At 36.3% G+C, this 26,889-nt stretch overlaps 1 protein-coding gene across 1 annotated transcript in view; it reads right to left on the bottom strand.

The window, feature by feature from the left end:
* LOC114241747 (synaptotagmin-5) overlaps positions 1 to 26,889 on the bottom strand; it is a 41,345-nt gene that overhangs the window by 13,983 nt on the left and 473 nt on the right. The window contains exon 2 of the mRNA XM_028172694.2: positions 26,318 to 26,613. Within this exon, the coding sequence (XP_028028495.1) occupies positions 26,318 to 26,613 (296 nt within the window). The remainder of the gene's footprint in view (positions 1 to 26,317; positions 26,614 to 26,889) is intronic.

Here is a 26,889-nt window from a genome sequence, read left to right as displayed (position 1 = left end):
TGTATTAATCAACATGTTTTTACAGTTTTTTGTTTGATAAAAGGTTTTTACCTTCTCTTTAATAAAATCGTATCCAATTTAAATGCTCGTAACTCATTTGTATTTTTTTTAAATCAACTTCTTTTGATGTCAAATTTTCATAACTAGTTGTGGCCGATCTTACTTTAACATGAATAATCGATTAAACAATTTGAATGGATGACACCAATAGAAACTCACTCGGATGTATAAATTGTTTTCCTGGAAATATATACCGGTTTCGACTTATTCCAAGGTCTAAGCTACATCTAAGTAGTTAAGAAGTGCTTTTTACATAATTCATAAAAATACCGGATAAATGTACTCTATTACTTTGTTATTTACGTTTTTACGACTGGTTTATGATAGTAAATATCGGGAATAAGTATATTTTTTTCCATAAAAAGGCGATAAGTAAAAGTTCTTGTGATCCGTGATACGATATAAAAAAGAATCGTGATTGAAAAAATATGGTAAAAATCATTTTTGCATTACACGTTATGTAATATAAGAAAAACAGCTGATAACTATCGAAAGCGAAGAGGCGCCTGCTAAATGATTTATATTTTTATAAAAAAAATGTGACTGCATAAAAATATATATATTAGAAACTATAAATTACTAAAAAATATCTATTAATTACCTTAAAATATTTTTTATTTTTTTGTTTTAAAGTAGTTTGCAGCAAATTCTATTGTCTAAATCAAATTACTCGTAAGTTGAGTTCTAGTTTTGTTGCAAAATATCGTTATATATTATGTATAGCTATCAATAACCCTTTTATGGTAAATTATTCGTCACTCAGGTTATTGGACCTTTTGTTGCCAATTTATATTTTTGACATTCACCAACATTTTTTTCTTTATTGCTTAGATGGGTGGACGAGCTCACAGCCCACCTGGTGTTAAGTGGTTACTGGAGCCCATAGACATCTATAACGTAAATGCACCACCTACCTTCGACATAAGTTTTAAGGTATAGCTACAACGGCTGCCCCGCCCTTCAAACCGAAACGCATTACTGCTTCACGGCAGAAATAGGAAGGGTGGTGGTACCTACCCGCGCGGACTCACAAGAGATCCTACCACCAGTAATTACGCAAATTATAATTTTGCGGGTTTTATTTTTATAACACGATGTTATTCCTTCACCGTGGAAGTAAATCGTGAACATTTGTTGAGTACGTATTTCATTCGAAAAATTGGTACCCGCCTGAGATTCGAACACCGGTGCATCGCGCAACACGAATGCACCGGACGTCTTATCCTTTATGCCACGATGACTTCTAATTATTTGTTGTTCGTTGTGCACCAACTAACGTTGGGCATCATTAGTTGTGCACCAACTAATGGTGCCCAACGTTAAACGTTACTTAAGTTACAAAGTTTAAAAGATTTCGGGTAAAAAAGGGGTTTAGTTAGTCAACGTACACTTGGACTTCCATGGGACTTGTCATCGCCGAAGCTGTCAGTCGAATTATGACTTTGGCCGCTGCTGGCGCTTGAGGTTCTCTCTCTGGCAGCCCGCGCCCATGACTCTAACCTCTTCTGCGCCGCCCACACACCAGGAGGACCCAGTCCACTCATCGTGTACACTTAACACTTCATTTGTAAAGCAAAACACAATTGTCTCCGGACAGTTTTAATCAAACATTTTACTCTCAGTTCCAGTGTTCATCCTGTTAATATGAATGGTTAGTGAAAAAAATAATTAAAGCTGCCTATTTCTCAAGCAGAAATTAAAAGTAATTCTGGTCCATATAACAGGGACAACGCTACGCGAAAAACATAGTCGATGTTACGAAGATGTTAGAAAAAAAAAACCTAATAAATACCGTTTTTTTTTTACAGATGTACTGCTAATATTAATTGTTGATTAAAGACGACACGTATTATTTGTTTGAAAGCAACCGAGACGGCGGGTCGGCGATTTAGGGGTCACAGACGGAACTTGCCCTGCGTGGGCGCCGCGTCAATACTACGCCGCGTGCTCGAGTACTACGCCCTCAGAGGCGGGTGTTTGTTTACATTGCACACATCACGATGCCTAATGACATACATTGCCGACGTGTACCCCCACACGCAGAAAATCTATAAATTTTCGTCCTAGTTCCGGTCTACATGTTTTTGATGTTATATTGGCGAATCTAGGCCGACGTATTAAGGACGGCTTACAAATGTCAATTCAATCGCATTCAAATCGATAGGCTCCAGTTGCGATACAACGCCCTAACAAAATTAACCGCGGTACATCTGGTTTAATATTTATATGGGCAAGTGAGCTTACTTCAACGTAGAAAGTTCAAAAAATGCTTTCTACAAGTGCTTTGTGGCATATCACGTTATTTATTTAGTGAAATCGACTTTTGCGCTCAAGGACAGTCTTCGAAAGAATTCTCTTCACACATTACATAATTATTACGTATTGTTATTATTATTTGTTTTGGTGTAGCACGCGTTTGTGCCCACTAAGAAAATTAGCATTTCATTTAACGGCGCACAGGACTTAATGAAAATAATTTTCCCGAAGAAACTAGTCGACGTTTCTCAGAGCATCATAAATCCAATTATTCTATGACAGCATTTTAATTACGCGAGGAAGTGCCAGTTAGCGGGTTTATTTATGGAGACCGTTTTATAAATTAAAAATGTAGGAGCGTGGCGTTCGGAATAAGCGAGGTAAAGAGCTACAGAAATCGCAGAAATGATGTCACTAAGCCCGTGTGTCGAGTTAACACGTAATTTTCGGAAGCTGCGAACGAGAACACGCAAAATATTTTTACGAGGCCGACCCCTGGATATAGGGCTAACTGTTGCTTCAGAATCTTTCCCACGAGAGATGTTATCCCGACGAGTTTAGAGGCTTATTTAAATTTTAAACCGCCTCGTGATGTCGTGATTATCTTTACAGTTACATTCGCTAAATTCGTACAGCCCGAATAGGGACGCAGGCGAATTTATTATTAATTGAATTGAATACTTAAAAGGAGGTCAAATAATAAGTCTTCATTATGATGTTTTGATATACACTAATACTCGCAGACAATTTAATTATTGACAAATTTTCTATAAAACACTGCAGCAAAAATTCTAAGTGAGAGAGAAAACCCGTAATTACAATTCGATCGAAATTTTAATGCGTTAGTTTTCGACTGAAAACATATAATTAATGGAAAATAATTCGTAATTAATCTCACACGGATATCACTTCCGTCGCGATTGTTATATGACTGTCCGATTATTTTCAACTCGAGATCAGAGAATAGCGAATCACTATGTTATATTAAGCACGTATAAGTAATAATGAAGCTTCTGTGGCTGTGAAACGGTCACTGTCAATGGAATGACCCCGGGAAGCGATCGGCGCGGCAGAAGGCTCGCGCACACTGCCGCCGCCCGGGTTCGGAGTGTTGCCCGCGCTGCTACTTCACCCTAAATCCGCCCTACCACTAAAAGGCGCCTAACGTAAAAATTTACTAATGGATTTTTTGAAGTGAAACTTCTTTAGAATCGTTCTGATTTCAAACTCGATGAAACGAAAAAATAAGTCCATAGAGACACAAACACATATATGTATAGGATTCAGCCGGCGAGAGAATGAGATAGAACACATTAGACGTTCTCGGTCTCCTCTTTCTGCCACTCATCGTAGCATCCCCACTATCCTCTACTAAACATTGTCCATATGTATGCTCCTGTGTAGTGGGATAGTCAGTATATCTATATCTTGTTTATAAGTTTCACTTCTACTGTGTATGACTTGCACACACAAATACACTTTTCTTTTTCTCTCTCTTATTTGGCAATTGATTGATCATACATACAAAAACGACATATTTTCCACAACTGCACGAGCGGTATGGACATAGATTAAAGCGATCGATGGACACAGGCCGTAGTAACTATACCGAGACTATACCGAACTATACCGAGGTGGTAGGACCTCTTGTGAGTCCGCGCGGGTAGGTACCATCATCCTGCCTATTTCTGCCGTGAAGCAGTAATGCGTTTCGGTTTGAAGGGTGGGGCAGCCGTTGTAACTATACTTGAGACCTTAAAACTTATATCTCAAGGTGGATGGCGCTTTTACGTTGTAGATGTCTATTTGCTCCAGTAACCACTTAACACCAGGTGGGCTGTGAGCTCCTCCAACCATATAAGCAATAAAAAATGCAAAAAAACCTTAACTTTAATTAATTACCATTGAATTGCAGAATTATCAGTTACAGAAACTATTTTCTAATATACCGGTCTGTTTAATCGTAGCTCGCAGGTTACGGAAACTGGGATTTCACGTAATGAGTTGCCATTAAGTATGTAGGTGAACTGAAATGGGACATATTGTATCTGCAATGGAAAGTAAGACAAAAGGCTTCTAGCCGGCATTTCTTTGATACACGAGTATTAATTATTATAAGTAATTACACTAGTATTTGCTTGATGAAATAGGAATTTAATTAAGGAAACGGCTGAAACACAGTATATGTAACTATGTATTTTAGACGATACAGTTCGCTTCGATTAATTTTTTTCATTTTTTATTGCTTAGATGGGTGGACGAGCTCACAGCCCACCTGGTATTAAGTGGTTACTGGAGCCCATAGACATCTACAACGTAAATGCGCCACACATCTTGAGATATAAGTTCTAAAATCTCAGTATAGTTACAACGGCTGCCCCACCCTTCAAACCGAAATGCATTACTGCTTCACGGCAGAAATAGGTAGGGCGGTGGTACCTACCCGTGCGGACTCACAAGAGGTTCTACCACCTATCATCATATCATCAGCTACCTATCCGTGAAAGTCCCGTCAAAATCGGTCCAGCCGTTCCAGAGATAAGCCGAAACAAACAGACAAACAAAAATTGTAAAAATTTTTATTTTGGTGTATGTACCGTATATATATTCATATGCAATGTAGTAATAAGCGGTTATTTCAATATTACAAACAGACACTCCAATTTTATTTATATGTATAGATGACGTAAAGAGCCTTGTCATCTGGCTGAGTCCCAAGATTCAGGCTCTTCACGATAAGTTGTAACCCCACAGCCGGTGGCGCAGTTCAGACCCGACACTTTCTTAAGCCGCAAGCAACAGGTACAGGTAGGAAGGTCACGAGGGACATATTGAGACAATACGAAGTCCCTTTTTATACGAACATCGTAATTGCTTGGAAGAATTGTTAGGAGATATTGTCTAGCGAAGCCAAAACTTGTGTGTTTATTTGGTCACTTAGATTTTAAACTGATTATTATCCGACTACCCTGCAACATCGAATATTATTATTATTTTATTTATTGCTTGGATGGTTGGACGAGCTCATAGCCCACCTGGTGTTAAGTGGTTACTGGAGCCCATAGACATCTACAACGTAAAAGCGCCACTCACCTTGAGACATAAGTTCTAAGGTCTCAGGTATAGTTACAACGGCTGCCCCACCCTTCAAACCGAAACGCATTACTGCTTCACGGCAGAAATAAGCAGGGTGGTGGTACCTACCCGCGCGGACTCTCAAGAGGTCCTACCACCAGTATCAAGACGTCCTACCACCAGTAGTTTACCATCCTACCATTAGTAACACGTTCATTTTGAATATCCCTCTTTATTTCTGTTTTGATGCAAAGTCAATTCTGTCTTGTAGGTATACGATAACTGTTATTTCATATTTCGAGATTCCGATCTCACATCTCGTGTTTCCTCTAGGTTTTTTTTTTTTTTTTTTATTGCTTAGATGGGTGGACGAGCTCACAGCCCACCTGGTGTTAAGTGGTTACTGGAGCCCATAGACATCTACAACGTAAACGCGCCACCCACCTCGAGATATAAGTTCTAAGGTCTCAGTATAGTTACACGGCTACCCCAACCTTCGAACCGAAACGCATTACTGCTTCACGGCAGAAATAGGCAGGGCGGTGGTACCTACCCGTGCGAACTCACAAGAGGTCCCAAGAGGTGGGATTCATGATCTGGTATTTATGGGCTCCAAATATAAAACCACTCGTTTATTATTCAACAGGCTTGACTGGAACTTGCTGATGTCCTCGAGTGACGGTGAGTACTCATCATCAGTTGGGCGGCAAGCTCGTCTGTCAACAATGACAGCAAAAAAAACAGCAGAATACAGCTAGATGATAGATTTCTAAACTAAATTAAAACAAAATATTTCAAAAGTAACACATTCAGATAAGAACATTTTAAACAAAACTCACATATATACGCGAGTAATGAATTAATTTAATAATGTCAAGTGACCAAGGTATTCGCAGTTTCCTGAGAGATCTGCGAAAATTTCCAGTTCCATTTTCCTGGAAATCGATGAGCCATAATGTTTATGATTGATGCCGGTAAATATTTTCGTAGATAACTTTGTACCACGCTAATGTCTAAGTTGTCATGTTTTTCAGACAAAACGAATGTTGCTGTTTTTATTTGTCTGTGAATTGAATTTATTTTTCGGGCAAAACTAAACGTTAAGCATTTTCCATTTCACTAAGTACTCTCAATAAGTGCCTAAAGACTTGTTATTTCAATCAACAAACTGTAAAAATATAAATGAATGTTTGTTCGCGTTGTTAAGCAGTTCATCCGATTGATACAAAGATTGGTACAGTTGTTGTTTGAATTCTGGAAGGTCCCTAACGACTTTTTTTTTGTTTTTTTTTGTGAATCCCACTAGGCCCCGTATGGTTAAGATTCCCAATTGGACGTCGTAGTTGAAGCTGCAATGGTTTTCTAGTTTTTTGAATATTTCTTTAAGTTTTTTTTTATGCATATTACGTACACCCCTTTGATTGAATCCGATTGATGGTATTCTAATTGATATCCATCTTTTTTTAGGGAAGGATCTAAAATCCACCCAATAATTCAATCGTATATTCAAAGTAAATTGACCAATAATTTGGGTCTACGCAGGAACTTGGGATACCTTTGTGTTTCGTACTGCACGTGCCACTGGGACTGTTGTGACAAATTGTTTGAGGTGATCCCCTTATTGCCTTTTCACCACCTTCACCTTTTCACCTTTTTGCCCATCTATATCATCGGAGCATACGAGCAGTTCATCGTACTGCCTAAACGCATTGCGTGTCTAGCCATTTCTATCTACCGTTTTTTTTTTGCTTATATGGGTTGACGATCTCACAGCCCACTTGGTGTTAACTGGTAACTGGAGCCCACAGACATCTACGACGTAAATGCGCCATCTACCTTGAGATATAAGTTCTAAGGTCTCAAACATATTTACAACGGCTGCCCCACCCTTCAAAACGAAACGTATTACTACTTCACGGCAGAAATAGGCAGGGTGGTAGTACCTACCCACGCGGACTCACTAGAGGTCTTACCACCAGTAATTATGCAAGTTATAATTTCTATTATAATTTATATAAATTATAATTTAATTTATTCTAGTTCATTTCCGTCCACGGTGTTTTCTGAGCGCTAAAATAAGTCCTTATTTACAGAACGTTAAAGAAGAGTTCTCAGCAATAGGCAATACAGGGTCTTGGCTGTGCCCCTGGCCTTGTTCACATCCGTGAGCAGCAGTGGCAACTCACTCTGTGGTCGATACAATACTGTACAGCTTAGAAGTAGGCGAACTGTACATTTATAGTAGGCAGCGGCTTGGCTCTGTCCCTGGCATGTAGGCAGCGGCTTGGCTCAGCCCCTGGCATTGCTGAAGTCCATGGGCGACGGTAGCCACTCACCATCAGGTGGGCCGTGTGCTCGTCTGCCTACAAGGGCACTAAAATACATATATATAGCGAGAACAGAAAAGGTAATTTTAAGCCTTAAATGGTTCGGCAGCACTCGGCAGTGTTTAGTTTTGTGTACCATTGTGTATGTTAAAAGCGTTTGTGGCGCCTGCAGTGTTTACCTTTGTCGAGAGAGATAACACCCGAGCTTGCATAGGCTTCCAAATATATTTTACGAGGTAAATATTCTAAAGTGAATGTTTATTTTAAAATTCATTATGAAATCTGAACAACTGAATAGTCATTTCGGGGAATATAACCTACTCTAACCTATTCTGTTTTGCAGCCGAAATTATCGGAGGCGTGGTTCCTATTTGTTAAAGCTTACAATAACTCCTACTATCTATCTATTTATATATAAATCTATAAATCTACAGCGGTTTTTACGGATGTTCCATTATAAGTACTGAACCATGCATTCAATTGAATTGAAACTTCGTATCCATGTAGAAAATACATGTACTTAATGGATAGGCTAATATATGAGTCTTGGACTCGCTACACCAGTTGCGAGGGCGTTAATGATCAGAATGTTTGTGGGGGTGAGAAATAATAATGTTAATTTTAAATGCCCAGCGAAGCGGTCGGGTACAGCTAAGTCACCTATAAGAAACAATGAAAGCGTTGCCTGTCGTACCTATAGCATAGTCGTGGAGTGCAAAGAATGCAAACCTACCCACAAAAGCCATACGTTTATACGTATAAGCGTAGGTAACTGGGCGAGAATATACACGTTCGTACAAAATATATAGTCCTCGAAAACGTTCCGCTTAACATTAAAGACACACCAAATCAATGACACGCATTGGGCGTTTACCGCAATATAAACTGTGTGCTTAGTGCGAGTTTTTTAACGTTCTCGATAGCGTAAAAGTTAACTCATATTTGTATGGAGTTGGAACGTTTGCCTGCATTTGCCGCTAGGGGCGCTGTTCATACAAATTTCAGTTGACTTTTACGCTATCGAGAACGTTAAAAAACTCGCACGAAGCACACTGTTCGCTGTCTCCTCCGATATTACCCATTACAGTTATCTATACTAATATTATAAAGAGGAAAGATTTGTTTGTTTGTTTGTATTGAATAGGCTCCAAAACTACTGAACCGATTTGAAAAATTCTTTCACTGTTTGGAAGCTACACTATTCCCGAGTGACATAGGCTATTATCTTATTTAAAAAAAATTGGGGTCCTTACTAAAACTCCAATAACCCAGGGTGTAAAAAATTACCTAAAATATTCTTTACGTCGCGTGCCCTGCAAAAACTATTGATGATAGAATAAAATAATGTACTACGACTTTGTAGAACACACATAATTATTTACAAAAAGTGTCGCGACAGCGTATGTCTAACTATTATAGTTATGCCGCAATAAGTGTTCTTTTATTTAAAAAAATAAAATAACGCCATATCATTGAATTTTTTGTTAAAGACCTGAGCGGAGTCGGAGCGGGCCGCTATCTATGATATTTATATAGGATGTACCTACCAACTATAGTTCTGTCAGTTTCGAATCATCCATCGTCTGGGCATTAAAACTTGCCGCGCCATAGTACTTACGTCGATATTCGGGATCCTCCCTAAAATGTGGTACGTGCTATACCAGTCGAACGATATTAAACACTTTCAATAATTGAACAACCCTTCGACAGTAAAATGTACCTAATATAGTATACGTATTATAATTGGGTTCGTGTAGCTCGATAAATAATTCAATTTCACAAATTAGTACCTACCCTCGCTTGTGCTCTGATATCATACGATACCGTACCAATCACATTGCGAAGCTCTATTCTGTTGGTTAATTTCATTTAATACATTGTTGTAAGTTAGCTGATATAATGCTTTTATTATATACATTTATTAAATGCTCTATTGCTAGATATTCAAAACTTAGTCTGAAGTAGAACCTATTATTTCTTAATGTATCAAAGATATCATTTTAAAAATACACATTTATATAAAATTGAGAGTTTGATGTGATGCGTATTAGTTCCAGTAACCACTTAAAAAATCAGTTAGAACGTGAGGTCGATCAGCCTTAAAAAGAAAAAAAACTGGTCTTAAAACATATAAGTAAGACAATTAACTGGAAATCATTGTCGTTTAAAAGCGAATGTAGTTTGTGAATGTCACCCCGTAGATCAGCTGATTTAACAATTGTATTTTACATTGCGTATTTTACTGCGATTTAAGAATTGTCATGATTATTCATAATTTTTTTTTTCATGATCACAGCCTTAGCACCTGGTAGAAGAATAATAATAATAATATGGTAGAATTCATAACAGAAGAGAATGAATATTATTGATTTCCATTTGTTTTTTCAATATGATCTAGATGGGTTGAATGTGGAATAAAAAATTCGACACATAATGGAAGTATCATATAGTACTTATAAATTGCGAATTTCTGTTGATGTGGGTCAATTAGAGAGAGAGAGAGAGAGAGATAATACACTTTATTGCACACCAAAACACAACATTACAAAACAGTCAACAAACAATTACAATAGACGGTCTTATCGCTAAAATCGATTTCTTCTACACAAAAGTTTAATTTACAGAAATTCTGGAAAAGAAAATATATGTGGTAATTTTTCTTGGCTTATACATCAGACAGCCCTTCAAAACGAACTAGAATAACGTCACGAGCCAATTGCGTTTATTTCTTGCACTAAAAGGGTTCTCTTGTAATGTAATGTTAAACTCCGAGTACCCAAAGTGAACCTTACTTACTTATTATCCTTTTTTTATTAGTGGTCGACGTACAAACATTAAACTCATTATCTATTTCAAGCAACAAAACATTAAATCGAAAGCGGCCAGCCAGTATCAACGAGAAACTGTTTACATAACCTTCTAAATTGGATTTCAAAGTTACATTACTGCGTTGATAGGAAGCCTAGGGGATGATACGTTCACATATACGAGTACATTTTAATGTGTATTGATCCAGTGAAAGCTCTGTGAGACGACTATATATAAGCATAAACGTTTTAAACTTGCGTAATCGCTGGGTATATCTATGTAATGAGAAGGATTTATCAAATATTGATCGATTGATCATATTGGTATTTAATCTAAAATTTTTGTGACTGTATTTATACTGTATCGTATACTATGCATTCTATTGTTTAAAGTAAATGTAATCCTATTAACTTACTTATGTGTTACACAAAATTTTCATTAAAACAATATTACTCTTGTATAGTTAAATTAAAATTAAAATTGCTCTTAAAATTATGATTAAAGCTTCGCTCGGTATTAAGGACTCTTTACGGGCTGTATAAACGTATTTTAGTATGGGATTACTTTTGACACAACGTAGATATTCTTAGTGGAATTGTCGCTGCGCTTATTGCCAATAATCTGTTAAAAGTGGCTAAATTTAATCATGTATGTTATAGGTAGATCAAAGAAAATAACAGTTTAAGAAATTTCTTTTATTTCAACGAATATAATTAGCAAATGATAGCTTCCAATTGATACTGTGAAAGATAAATTTATGATTTTTTTGTTGGATATGGGTTCAGTGTTGGCAAAGACGTGTTTTTAATTAGCGAATGGAAATAATGGGGTACCTCAAACTAAATTAAAATTTCGAAGCGGTTTTAAATAGCCATGTTAAAAACCATTACCTTCAGTAGCACCTGATGATAAATATCAATGACGAACGACGATCGTGCAATTGATGATCGTTCTCCAGAAAAACTAATAATCAATATAGGTGGTAGGACCTCTTGTGAGTCCGGACGGGTAGGTACCACCACCCTGCCTATTTCTGCCGTGAAGCAGTAATGCGTTTCGGTTTGAAGGGTGGGGCAGCCGTTGAAACTATACTTGAGACCTTGTAGATGTCTATGGGCTCCAGTAACCACTTAACACCAGGTGGGCTGTAAACTCGTCCACCCAGGAAAGCAATAAAAAAAAAAAACTTTAGTTTTATTAGTTCGTAGTAGTAACTTGATTAGTCCGAAATCAGAATTTTAGGTTAGAATAATAATGTTTATTTTTTTCGTTGAAAATTGTACAAAATTTCAAGTTAATCGCACATTCTTGATATTACACTAAGATCTGGCTAGTATAAGCGTACTAAAAAGAATTACGTTTATTTTCCCGAAAGTAAATAACCAAACGACGCGGATCATGTGTTAGTGGGAATGCAATCGCCTGTTCAATTGTTACAGCCGAAACACTTTACTTAATGACTTCGAACAATAGCTATAAATGAACGAACATTCAGCAACTTATTTAATTAAGAGCGATACTATAATAGGTACCTATTAATGGACATCGATACGTTATCATCGTTTCCATGACAATAATTAACTTATCTGTTAACAATCTGTAAATTGCTTTGTAAACGAATATAAAATACTAGCTGACCCGGCAAACATTGTTTTGCCATATATAAGATTTCTAGGGAATTTCTAGTGTAGAAAAAAAAACTAACTTATTGTAAGTGTGTAAGGATGTGGTACATGAGGGAAAGAGGTATGCAGTGCTGTGAACGATGAGGGAATATATAATAAAAATAACAAAACCTCATTCAACCTCACTTCGATGCACCGGTGTTCGAATCCCGCAGGCGGGTACCAATTTTTCTAATGAAATACGTACTCAACAAATGTTCACGATTGACTTCCACGGTGAAGGAATAACATCGTGTAATAAAAATGAAACCCGCAAAATTATAATTTGCGTATTTACTGGTGGTAGGACCTCTTGTGAGTCCGCACGGGTAGGTACCACCGCCCCGCCTATTTCTGCCGTGAAGCAGTAATGCGTTTCGGTTTGAAGGGTGGGGCAGCCGTTGTGACTATACTGAGACCTTAGAACTATATCTCAAGGTGTGTGGCGCATTTACGTTGTAGATGTCTATGGGCTCCAGTAACCACTTAACATCAGGTGGGCTGTGAGCTCGTCCACACAGCTAAGCAATAAAAAAAAAAAAAAAAAAAATTCAACCACGACTCATTATAACAAAAAAAAGTCCAAATAAAAAAAAAATAAGTTAGTTGAAAAATAGATAGTAGCCGATTCTCAGGCTTACTGAATATGCATAAAAAATTTCATGAGAATCGGTCAAGCGGTTTCGGAGGAGTATGGGAACGAACATTGTGACACGAGAATTTTATATATTAGAAGATATGATCGTATGGGTCATTTCGAAAGAACAATTTTAGTTTTTATTTATAACTAGCTGACCCGGCAGACTTCGTAGTGCCTAAATCGATAAATGAAAGTCCTAAACTTTTGTATAAAATAAACTTTAAAACAAACAAAAGGAATCCGTCGGACGGGGAACACATCAAAGGAAAAACAAAATTTTTATTTTTATTTAATTCTGAGCCACTTCATATTTATCTACCTTTGAAACCTTTCCTGGACTTCCACAAATAATTTAATACCAAAATTAGCCAAATCGGTCCAGCCGTTCTCGAGTTTTAGCGAGACTAACGAACAGCAATTCTTTTTTATATATATATAGACTTAGGGAAACCGGGTCACGCTTCGATGTATGTTGCTAAATATTTAAACTTGAAAGAATTCTGGCTTGGTAAAACTTCTGTAGTATTTGTAACGAGTGAAGCGACTACACTGGAGCTCAAAATTAATACGCGCGTACCTTACATGAATCAAAAAAAAAAACTTAAGAAAATATAGATAAAGATTACAGCAGTTTGTTCTGTTCAATATAATTATTTCAGAGCACAATGTGAGCACGTTTTACATTACGCATATTTTCCTTGTTCGTAAAGTAGAAAACATAGCAGCCATTATATACATAATCTTTATAGGAAAATATACGAAAGATTTAGGCTTTAGAAAAAAGTAATAACATCAAAAAAACATCAAATAGAATAAGCAATATTTGGTGGCTTTTTAGCTTTTTGGCCTATTCCTGGTTGTCTCTTTCGATTGTGTTTATAGATAATCTTTAATGCAGAATACTCAACGGGCAAAATCTATTCTGAGAGGAAATTTATCTTTACGCATATCAAATCTGACAAACGATTTCCTTATTTCGGACCTTTTATTCGGATTCTGCAATTTGCTCGAAATGCGTAGTCAACATTAACAAAAGTTGAGTTCTTTGCCGAATAAACCTTTCTCGACCGTTGGTGTTGTAATAAAGAGCGCTAAAATGTTAAAGAGCTTAGAATGAAACAGCGTCTGCGTGACTATTCTTCAACATCCGAGCTGCAAAATCGGTACTTGAACATTCTAATTTAAGCCGTACCGCCCGATACAGCAAAGTCGACAATCACAATAACAAATGAATGCTATCCGTAATACTGTAGTGTCAAACGAAACGGTTTGCTCTTATTGTTATAGTTTCCATGTGCCTACCTGGATGTTTAATTCGAGTGCATAATCATATTTGCAAGTTGAACTAACAAATAAAATCGTATAATTAATTTTATTGCTACTACCGATTTAGTAAATAATTCATGTTTTAATCATAGCATTAATTCACTGTTAAGTTATAAAAAAGATATAAGTTATTAAATATAAATATTGTTAGGAGCGCAGAGAATACCAGGCTTTACGAAACAATAGGAGGTGTTGGTTGTTCGTGCGGTAATATTTAGATATTTGATGCCTGTTGAAGGCGGCAACAAGTGCTGCATCGATCAGAGTGACGCAAGTACCTCCCCCCGCGTCCCGCAAGTGCCTCCATGTCTACCGCACCCCCGCCTCGCCAGAACGAACCCAAAAACTGATTTACCGAGGCGAACTACTAGAAAATTTTCATTTATAATTCGAGTGACAAAGTCTTTTACAGCACAGCCGTAGTCAGGAAAATAATACACGAACACATTACAAATAAGGAAGTACGAGTAATATAGAGAACGGAAATGTAAAGAGAATTTCTTAACGGAAAGTGGACAGGGAATTGGGTGTTCTGCTTGCGGAACTAGGGGATCCGATAGGAAATTACACTGACTTCACTAACACGATTTTTAGGAAAGAAATATTCAAGGTACTAGTAAAAGGAAATCGTTGGATTAAGCTTTCTTCTATACTATTTTACTTAAATATTCGAATAATTTAATTTGGATTCTTAGAAATGTTTACTTGTTCGACAAGCGACCTTAAAATTAATTAACTTTTTTTGTTTAACACGTCATTTGTTAACTTGAATAACCAGAGAAAGCATTCGAGAATGATTTATTGAAAGCGATTTTGGTAAAACATATGATTAATAACATGAACTTGAATAGTCTAAGCACATTACGACTAAATAAGATTCAAATAAATTTACTTCAAGACAATTCAAGCTCTTTATCTCTATTTGTATCTGTAACTATCTTTAAGTATATCTGTATCTCTATCTATATATCTATCTTTGTCTTTACTTATTAGTAATAATTAATTTTCCGTGGAGGAAAACTCCGAAATTTTGGGTGATTCCTGAAGGTCTTCGATAAGCTTTATCATTTGTTATTGACCGATAACAATATTAAGGCTACTTAGTTAGACCAGGCTTAGTTGCAGGAACTTCTAAAATAATATTATTGATTTTAACTGACTTCAATTTTTAAGGTGATTTAATATAGATAATGTACTATAGATTTAATATCAAAACGAAAATGTTATTATTCACATATCAATTATGTTTTTGCGACAATGGTTGTCATTTTTCTAAAAAATATATTGAGAACGCAGCAAAAGATATAAAAAAAAAACGTTCCCTTGTTTATTTAAATACATTAATTACAACATTAGTTCATGGTCACCATTTTCAATTTAATGTTTCGCTTTGAATTACGACAAATACAAAGGACGTGGTAAAAACAAAGTCATTTAGGTATCGTAACGTTATTGAACGTAATAATTAGTTGTTTGTACGTGGATGTAGATACGGCTACACAATTGGACGAATGTTTGTTTTAACTTTTATAGCTTTTGTTAGGGAGTGTGCAGCGAGTGTCGTATGTGTTGGCGGCCGTCGTGACGTCAGGCTGGCTTTGAATATTTTAGAGTTGTTCATTAAAATTCCATAACACCCACATCTGTTGGCCGGGCCCAAATAGTAATCATGGGACCAGGAATCGGTAAACGTAGACTTGTTTTGAAATCGTATTAAAACATAAGATTATTTTGATATGAAATAATCTGTTTCGGTATGTACTTCGGAGCTGTAGGCTCACACAATACACAATTTTCTCAAATATTCCATTTAAAATAAATTTACTTTAAGACAATTAATTGGTGATAAAGGTTATTTTTAGAAGATGTAAAATAATTATTGTTTGTTTGTTGTTATTTAACTTTTTTTTATTTAGAACTTATTATTTAGTACAAAGTTGGTTGGATAAGCCCGGGGTCCACCTGGTGTTAAGTGGTTACCGGAGGCCATTGACATCAACAACGTAAATGCCGGTATAAATTTTGAAACATGTGCTCTAACTCAGTATTATGTACAACGGCTGCCTTCAAACCGAAACGTATTACTGTTTCACTGCAGAAATAAGCAGGGTGGTGGTATATACCCGTACGGACTCACAAGAGTAATTACGCAAATTATAATTGTGACGACACTTCGGTTGTGATGCGTATTAGTTCCAGTAACCACTTAAAAGACCAGGTGGAACGTGAGGTCGATCAGCTTTCTATAAAAAAAAAAGATCTTCAATATAAGTAAGACAATTGGCTGGTGAAAATTGAGCACTCACAAAACGGGCTCTTATTTAAGAATGAAGTTTCTTTTTAAAATGATACGTCGCGCTGAAGGCTAGAATAGGAATTCAATTCGAAATCTGAGTCATCAGCGCTACGGGGGACCCTCCGTGTACCGGCATATGAAAAAGCGAAGAAGTACTGCGCAGCTCTGAGAAGTTTTGTGAAGTGCAACCGACTGATGACTACCGAACAGTCAAGCATTACTTTACCTTTCATTTGCATAATTATTTCTACGACATCTACGAGCTCTACGACAGAAAACTGTAGCTACGCGCCGTAGCTGCCCTCTTTGGTCGAAGCCGGCGAGTGATACCTTTATATGCGTCGAGAAAATGTTTCAAACCTTTTCCGTGCATTAGTTCCATTGTTGTTTGATAGATGGAGCTGTTCAAGATTGTATTTCTGCATGATGTAGAAGTGAGTAATAATGATTAGGGTTGAACTTTAGCGAATGTATACTAAATGATCTAATTACCTAAGGTTCTGCCATTAATTTAGTATAGTTTTCTTTTTTTATTGTTATATTAAGCAAAAAAGCATACGGCCCACCTGATAGTGAGTGTTACCGTCTATCATGAAAATCAGTAATTTCAGGGGCCCAAGCCGCTGCCTATAGCGATGGGCAGCGAAATATAAATAAGTACTGCTTAGTATAGAAGCACTCGTCAATTATTCGGGCTGGAATAAGTTCCTATACCTATTAGTCTGCGTATTCAACACAACATATTGAAATATCGACGAATAACACTAGACGTCCGTGACTACGAAAGCTGTTCAATATTCTAAACGTTGGAGATAATAAAATGACAGTAAACAGGGTACTGGTACCTACCCGTACGGACTCGTAAGATACCCTACCAGTAATCACCCAATTTTTTTTTGCAGGTTTCATTTTTATTACACTATGCTATACCTTCTCCGTGCAATTGAATCGAGAACATTCGTTAAGTACGTGCTCCACTACAAAAATTGGTAGCTTCCTGCGGTATTCGAACACCGTCGCCGTCATATCGCTCGATACGAATGCGCCGGGCGTCTTACACGTAGGCCACGACTACTTCAGAGTACAGACTTTGTGTTTTAATTATGTCACTTTATGGAACGAAGTTCCTTATGGGACGATGCGGAGGGGTAATCGGGAAAAAAAGTCCGTAACGTAAGATTTTTATTATTTATGTATTGTGTATAAAAACACAAGTTGTGATGTTATTCATATAAATAGCTGTTTCTTTGTATATTATTCTTATATATTTTTTATAAATCATTGTGAATAAAATAAATTTGATAACTTTGTAAAGTAGTTTTTTTTTATCAATAAAAAAATCATAATAAAAAATGTATACCCGAATAATTATTTTCTTTATACCTCGAATAGAATTTAAAATTAATATTTTTATAATAAGGAACTTCGTTCCTATTCGGTTTCCCGCGACACCACACATCTATTTTTAAATTATTAACACAATTTCTGTTTTGGGTAAAGATTTTGTGATCCATTTGCCATTTAATTGTAAACAGATGCGAATTAATTAGCTACGTTCACATAAAGTAGTTCCCTTTTCACGAACACACATTGATAGGTAAATTAAGCGAATCCTTACAAGCGCCGTGTACGTTTTGCTGCTCCTTTTACCTCATCAGATAACATCCAAATTACAAACGTTTGTGCTGCCTCATTTAATTTCCCCCGACGTTATACACACCGTATAGTAAAATTTCATTTCTGAGCATTCAATTATCTTAAATGTCAACGTCGTTCTGAGAAAACAATTCCCGAACTTTCCAAAGTTTGTTGGACGTTAGTTTAATTTTCCTGCGAAATGATCGTATTTTTATTTTATATCCTTCACAGAATTCGGTTTTCCTTTGTTTTTTTTTTGCGACGCATCTAAAGCGTTTACTTGAAAACCGCACAAATAGATTAGGAATCAATTCATGGGAAAAAGAGACTAAACAAATCACCTTGTCGATACCTTGCAATTAAATGCTAAATATAATAAACAGAGCTACAACGAAAGAAAAATAATGTTGAGCGACAAGTTACCAGGCGTGAAATTGATGGAAATAATCAATTTTATAATTAAATAGTATAGTCCCACCACTTGATACGACCACACGCAGCAAATTGTCCATCAGTGTACTTAGTGCGAGTTTTTTAACGTTCTCGATAACGTAAAAGTTAACTCAAATCTGTATGCAGTTGGAACAGCGCCCCTAGCGGCAAACGTAGACAAACGTTCCATACAATACTGAGTTAACTTTTACGCTATCGAGAACGTTAAAAAACTCGCACTAAGCACAATGACCACGGGATCCCCAAGCTTTTTATCGCTGGACGGTTATAAAGGTAAAACTATAAAGTATATTTCCTTCATAATGGCCACGTTACTCCGGCAGGTCGCTTTCGATAAATGTCAAATGTCACGGACGTAATCGTCGGTTTCGCGAACAAAATATCGCTTCAAGGCACACCGATAAAACCAACAGCCATAGCCTAAGCGACGGAGTTTGTTGGTACGGAATATCTATGTATAGAATCGAAGGTTATGTGTTACATGTGTGTGATCAGTGAGATGTAAGGCGCAAAGGGGTATCTCAGGACAAAGTGACCTTAGCTTATTAATTAAAATAAAGTTTTTTTTTTTATATCAAGATTCAAATTTTTAGGCTTCTTTATTCCTCTACCTCTTCTTCTTCTACCTTTTTTATTTATTGTTTATGTTTTAGTGGAAGTATTTTTTGTCAGAGCATTTGGATGACTAGATCGAGAAATTAATATATAAATATTGATAAAATAGAACTAAATAAGTGGGGTAAATAAATTTTAATTTAATAAAATTGTTGAAACTGATAATAATAGTTTTGTTTAGTTTTTAAATGATCAGATTATAATACAATAAACATCAAATGTATGCAAATTTTAAAACAATGGCACCAACATTAGTTTTATTTGACCAACACGAACAAAAAACACTCTTAATAATAAAATAATACTCTTTTTAGTTTTTAATTTTACGGACTTTTGCATACTCTTTCGATTATATTAACGAGCTCTTGAGGCTGATATCGCAAAATTACTTCTCTCTGATTAAGTATCTTTGCGAACATATTTACCGAAGCGCTTGGAACTAATTCCGGTCAATCGCTAAGAACACAAGATGATGTAGAATCGATTCGTGACAAGACTTAAATGCCCATCGAATTGTTGAGACGTAAATCAGCTTTAAAAAGGTTTTCGTAATTTATTGTTTCAATTATTTATAAATAACAGCGGTAAGGCAATACAATCGACGTTTTTATAAAACCTAAAATAATCGTACCTGTAAAACTAAAATAAGACAATATTATATAATATGCAGTGGGAGGTCCCCTAAATGAGTGCAGTAGAATGGCCTCGAGCAGGGAGAGATGGTGCGACATCGTGAGACGTATCAAGTCTGCCCCTTCCAACACTACATGACGATCACGACCACTCTGTCAAGAGTGACACGACTGAGAAGAAGAAGAAGAAGACGATACTTATCGGTTATGGTGAATTTTCTTTGCAAACTCAATTATAACATCGATATTTAATTTATGTAATTTCGGTACCCCGCCGTGTTCTCGTTAGGAAAATAGGTTGTAACTAGTAATTTAAAGCTATTGAGTTTTGTTCGGACACAACGAAGCGCCGGAAATTAGTTTTTCTATAACGAACTCAAGGCATTTTCTTTCTACGTTAATTCGTTTCGTTCTGTGATAGAAATATACGGCTCTATCTAATAATTATAAGTCATTTTAAGTCAAAACAGCTCAGTGCCTTTTTAAGAGACTTAAAAAAAAAAGAGGACGTTCTCAATTTGACAGTATCGTATGTCAGTATGCATGTTTATGTGTGTTTCCTGCAAACTTTATAGTAGGTTTGAATCGATTTTGATTATTCTTGATTGACTGTCGTCCCATTATACATATAAACCTTCCTCTTCAATCACTCTATCTATTAAAAAAAACCGCATCAAAATCCGTTGCGTAGTTTTAAAAATGTAATGACATGTATTCCGACTTAAATTTTAACAAGATCTGACCAGTGGTATTTAAGTTATCCTTAATCACTACATAGTATGAAACAAAATCGCTTTCTCTGTCCCTATATCCCTATGTATGCTTAAATTTTTAAAACTACGCAACGGATTTTGATGCGGTTTTTTTAATAGATAGAGTGATTGAAGAGGAAGGTTTATATGTATAATAACATCCATTAAATAGTGGAGAAATCAATAATAAATTATAGTTTCCGAAGCGAAGCGAGGGCGGGTCGCTAGTAAAGCATATTTTGAAGTTGTCGTGGCCTTAAGGATAAGACGGCCGGTGCATTCGTATCGAGCGAACTGCTGGCGAATCCCCCAAGTACGTATCGATTTTACTAATGAAATACGCACTTTACAGATGTTAACGAATGACCTCCACGATGAAGGAATAAACATCGTTTAATAAAAAAAAAACTTCAGAGGTGTCAAGGGACACCCGGATGGAACGAAGTTCCTTTCGATTAATTAGTGAAGGAATTGTAATTTTTTTTTAAGTTATAATAATAAATTACGGCATTATGAAGAAGAAAAAAACAATTAAAAACAAAACAAAAAAGAACTAAATTACTATTGTTGAAACGCTATCTCGAGAAACTGTACTCATTACGCGGACCAATCGGATACGAGCAATGTCACGCGATAAGCGCCTACACGTTGATTGGTCAGAATGACGGATCTAAAAAGTGTCGTGACAACTTTTCGTAAGAATTTTTTCCGTCTAGCCCCCTTTCACAACGCGCGATAAGTAACTTCGTTCCAAAAAACAAACCAGAAGGGTGGAGTTATCCGTTTTACGTTGTTGATGTCTATGGACTTTGGTAACCACTTAACACCAGGTGATCCGTGGGATCGTTCAGCTTTGTAAGCAATAAAAAAACAACTAGACGAAATCAAATAAAAAAGGCTGACGCAAACGAATATTAAAAATCATTGATTCACGTTCAATTACCCTTCCATAGTCATCCATCTACTACATTTACTTATTTTTCTTCGATATAAAGGCCTATTGGATTCTATTGTTTTATTGCTTATAACGAATATATTATATTGATATAAATAATATATAAAATTAAATAATTATTTTTTCCTTACATACACATACTCTTCTAATCTCTAAGAGAGCTGCTTATTTGAATAACGTCGAAACATTCCGTTCATTCACGGGCTTCTCCGGGCAATGAGTTCCACGGGCAATGTGTTCCCTGTCTCGGTTACAGAGAGGATGCGTGACGACATGTCATTCTTCAAACGCGGCTTGAAAAGACTTAGCTTTTAAAGTTTTTTTTTATTGCTCAGATGTGTGGACGAGCTCACAACCCACCTAGTGTTAAGTGGTGACTGGGCCTATAGACATCTACAATGTAAATGCACCACCCACCCTGAGATATAAGTTCTAAGGTCTCAGTGTAGTTACAACGGCTGCCCCACCCTTCAAACCGAAACGCATTACTGCTTCACGGCGGAAATAGGCAGGGTGGTGGCACCTACCCGTGCGGACTCACAAGAGGTCGTACCACTAGCAAAAAGTTTAGTTAAGTTTCTTAATACCATTGAAAGAATACTTGTTTCTGTATTTGTAATTAGCTACGCATTCACGTTTGAAAAACGGTCACGGCACGGTGCTCAGGAAGAACCAACGAGGAGTTCGTTCTACACTCGAATGGTGCGTGGAAGAAATCGTCCCTGAAAACGCATTGTGGATGAGCGCAATGGAACCAAGGAGGTCGAGGTGAAAGAGTTTAAGCAAATTTGAGAATACATCTAAATTCTCTTTATCCTTATTGTGCTCAATATGGGAAATCGAAACATTGCCATCAACTACGAGTATTACTTTATCCTTCTAACCAAGAATAAAATAAAGTACCTATGGTAAATGAAAAATAAAAAACAAAGCACTGAATTTACGTTTAATTGTAAAACATAAACAATCGTAGTCATAATAAAAGATTATTGATCGATACACTCGCTGATATAATTATAGGTCCATGTGGATGTTACTGGAAGCAGATTACTTTCAGAGACATAATTAGATTTCTCGAGGCTTTCAAGCGAAGTGTTGTGGGTGACCGCAGCGTAATGAGAGCGCGTACGATGTAGTGAGGCAATAATCAATTTTGAAATCCTCATGGATCCTTTAGTATTTATGAAATACTAGCGACCCGCCCTCGCTTCGCTTCGGAAACATTAAATTTTATTGTTGATGAGTCCCGCGATGTTACTCGCGGTTATTTTCGTACCGCGGGTGAGGCTGCGGGGCGATGCTAGTTAAAAAAAAAAGCCATAGTTACTCCTTATATCATCAGCTACCTATCAGTCAAAGTCTCGTCAAAATCAGTCCAGCCGTTCCAGAGATTAGCCGAAACAAACAGACAGACAGACAAAAATTGTAAAAAAAATATATTTTGGTGTATGTACCGTATATATATTCATATTCATGTAGTAAACAGCGGATATTTCAATATTACAAACAGACACTCCAATTTTATTTATATGTATAGATATCTCAACCTCTTGACCTGGACCGAAAGGGTACCTTGAATGACTGATAGACGACAGCCGAAGCTTGTGGATCTGAATTAAACTGATTACACTAAGGGTGTTTTAAGATGACGGGAGCAGTTGACATTATGTAAATGTCCTTTATCAAACGAGACTTGTGGAGACTACTTAACGGTTGGCACCGGCTTGGCTGTGCCGCTGGCATTGCTGAATCGATGGGCGACGGTAACCACTCACCAACCGGTGGGCCGTATGTACGTCTGCCTGCAAAGGCACTAAAAAAAGTTAGGGGTAAAAGTGCCTACTCACATTCGATGGTATTGAAGAAAAATACTTCTATTCAATGCGAAGAACATGGCATCATTTAGATACGTCATTAAGTTGTTCAATATTTTCTAAATTTGTTGTTTCAATACTTTCTAAATTTGTCCATTCCACAAAGAAATCATTTAGATACGTCTGCCTACAAAGGCACTAAAAAAAAGTTAAGGGGAAAAGTCCCTACTCACATTCAATGGTATTGAAGAAAAATACTACTATTCAATGTGAAGAACATGGCATCATTTAGATACGTCATTAAGTTGTTTCAATACTTTCTAAATTTGTTGTTTCAATACTTTCTAAATTTGTCCATCCTACAAAGAAATCATTTAGATACGTCTGCCTACAAAGGCACTAAAAAAAAGTTAGGGGAAAAAGTGCCTACTCACATTCGGTGATATTGTAGAAATAAACTTCTATTTAATGCGAAGAACATGGCATCATTTAGATACGTCATTAAATTGTTTCAATACCTTCTAAATTTGTCCATCCTACAAAGTTTGATAAACTCTGATTGAAATGCAGAAAAAAAATAAAGTTGCAGATCTGCTGGCTGGATGAAGGAAAATTCCCTAGCTACTACGTCAACGTCTAAGATGTGACCTAAAATTTAATCAGCATTCCGGCCGTCGGTTGCTACTTTCTTGATTCGTTTAGTATTTAATTAATTTCGCTCTCACGTATTTAATTTAATTATAAAACTTTATATCTACTTGTAACTATACTTGAGACCTTAGAACTTTCTCAAGGTGGGTTGCGCATTGACGTCGTAGACGTCTATGGGCTCTAGTAACCACTTAACACCAGGTGGGCTGTGAGCTCGTCCACTCATCAAAGCAATAAAAAAAATCTGTAGCGCGTAGAAACAAGGAAAAGGTCTACAATTTGCTCGATATGGTTAAAACGTGAGAAATTACAGTTGTTTTTTATTATTATTAGTAGCTTAATTAAGTAGGCTTTAATGTGTTTAATCTATCTATCTATTCTATCCCGCTCTGTTATTAAGTATGCTTTGTATAGCGCATGTTTTTTTCTTAGTTCAGTCACTACTCTTGCAAATAGTTTTCGCCAACGTTAATAAGTTAAATAAGAATTTAACACATTATAATTATTTTTACGGTTTGATTTCACGTTTTTTATATATACCTTATAAATATACTATTGCAACAAAAGCTAATAATATTTTAGTTTTTTCGATATTCGCGATTCGAAGACATATCTAAAACTACTTTTAAGGTTGAATCTTGCGTTACTTGTTGTCATAATACGTTATTTCCGACGTTTGAAATACTATACAGCTTTCGTGGTCATTAACGACTAAAGACTGCAGTAAAATGTAGTAAACTAGAAAATAAAAATGCGAGATTAAACCGTAAAAGTAGACAGTGATTAGGGCCGTACCGTGTGTGCCATGAGAAGTGTTTTGTGTTATGTTTTTTTATTTTTTTACCATCGCTTCGCCAGCCGCTGCAGTAGAGCCATACTGCCTAGAACCAGTGCGTTCATCCGCAGTGCGTATCCAGATATCGTTCTCACCACGTATCACCCGGCTTTAGAACGAGCTCGACTAGTAAATGTTATATGTATTATTATATGTAATATTATATGTATGCATGTATGTGTATATGTATATGTCATTGTGTATATATATATTTTGTGTATGTATTTGTAATTTAATATAAATTTTATTGCACCTACCACTATTTACTCTGCACTACGTTTGGCATTAAGTCCGCCAATGTAAATAAATACACGAAGTGTAATAAAATATGCGATAAACTAAAAAGTTTTCATTGTGGCGTTACAGATAGAGTACAATATGTTGAAAACGTTTTAATTATTAAAAATCGATAGCTTAATATGTTGATGAGATTGTTCTCTTTAAGGAAACAGACCGTCCAATGAGGTTGTCGATAAACATCAACATAATTTATTCAATTCGATTTTTGACGAACCTCCCTGCCTCACAATTTGTTCTGCTTATAAACAACAAGTGCTGCTAAAGATTATGACAGGCGAATATCATACAATCCGCCAAAAAAAATGCTTTACAAAAATGATTGCGATTTTTGCGATCTTGCGAATTATGTGTTTATTGTCGGCCATCTTTATTTTAATATCAGCTGTGAGTTGTATTAACTGTAAGCCGGTTTTTATTTAATAAGTTAGCATAGTGTAGGCTATACTGTAAGGTTCCCGAAAACGAAAGCGAATAAAGTCCTACCCATACATAACCAATATTCACAATGCTCAGCCAAACGTAAATAAATTTAAATATGTATATACTTATTAAATAAATAAATATATCATCTTCTCGCATTAAAACTGTTTAATCTCACAAAACTTACTAATTTTACAGGAGAGCGTTTTAAAAGTTTAACATGTGATATTTTTAATATTAATCATCTTTGCAACATTTATTTTTTACCAGTTACATTATTTGTTTTTTAAAGTAAGATAAAATTATGTATTAATTTTGTTAATAGTAGTCAAAACATAGGTAAACTAAAAAAAAAAACTCAAACCAAACCACGCTTTTTGACAGTATTTATGAGAAAAAACTGGTAATACCAAATGACCGCATATTAACACAATTCCGAATGTTTTTAGAAATTGTAAACTTTTAATGCGAAAAGACGATATATATGTATATAATAAATACTTGTCGATTTAGTAAAACTATCTTTTGCGAGTTCGACTGCTGGTCGACACCCCCCGTAGCGTTTCAGTGCGTTGACATGACGCCAGTTGATTTTTAAGCGACTTACATTGCGCGTTTTTCAAAAATATTAGTACAATTAATCATGATTTCTTAAAGTTATCCTATTGAGAATCATCACTACTACTGCTCTTTATAGTTGTTCGTAATCAGTGAAATATTGAAATGCGCAGTGATATCGTTTGGGTTTTGATTTTCTTTAGAAAATACTTCAGAGTGTGATTGATTAAAAATAAACTTACGTTATGTCCGATGTCCATCGGCGCTAAGAGCGGTAATTGCCGTCGTCTTGGCTTCCTCCACATCAGAACCACGGCTACAATCAGTAGTACGGTCGTGGCGCCCCCCACAGCTCCTAAAGCAGCGCTCAACGCATTACCATGGTATTCGTCCCAGGCGGGGACCCCACGCGGAGCTGTCATGGCTTCAGGTCTAGCTACCCTTCCTATAGTTGTAGTCTCGAAGTTTTTGTGAATTTCTTCGTAATCGTATTCCCATGGCGTCCCGCCGGGTGCGTGTGGATCTGCCCACGGCTTATCTGTCAGATAACAGAATTAGCTACGTGTAATAGTCACATCGATCCGTTCTCTTGCACGCGTTTTAGATTTGCCGTTACTCATTGTTTTTGCAATTCACTTTTTTTGTTGTTGATAAATCGCTTTTATTGTTGAAAATGTACAATATAGTGCACGTACTAAAGTTGCTACTGATAATTTTGATCAATCGAGGGCAATAACAATGAATTAAGCAGAACAAATAAAAAAACACCGGTCCAATAGTTTTTCAATAGAGTTAAAATTTAAGAAATTATATA

This window comes from Bombyx mandarina, chromosome 13 (assembly GCF_030267445.1).
Source record: "Bombyx mandarina strain Sakado chromosome 13, ASM3026744v2".
Lineage (NCBI taxonomy): Eukaryota > Metazoa > Arthropoda > Insecta > Lepidoptera > Bombycidae > Bombyx > Bombyx mandarina.
The sequence above is the reverse complement of the archived record's forward strand: the minus strand, read 5'-3'. Positions and strand labels throughout refer to the sequence as shown.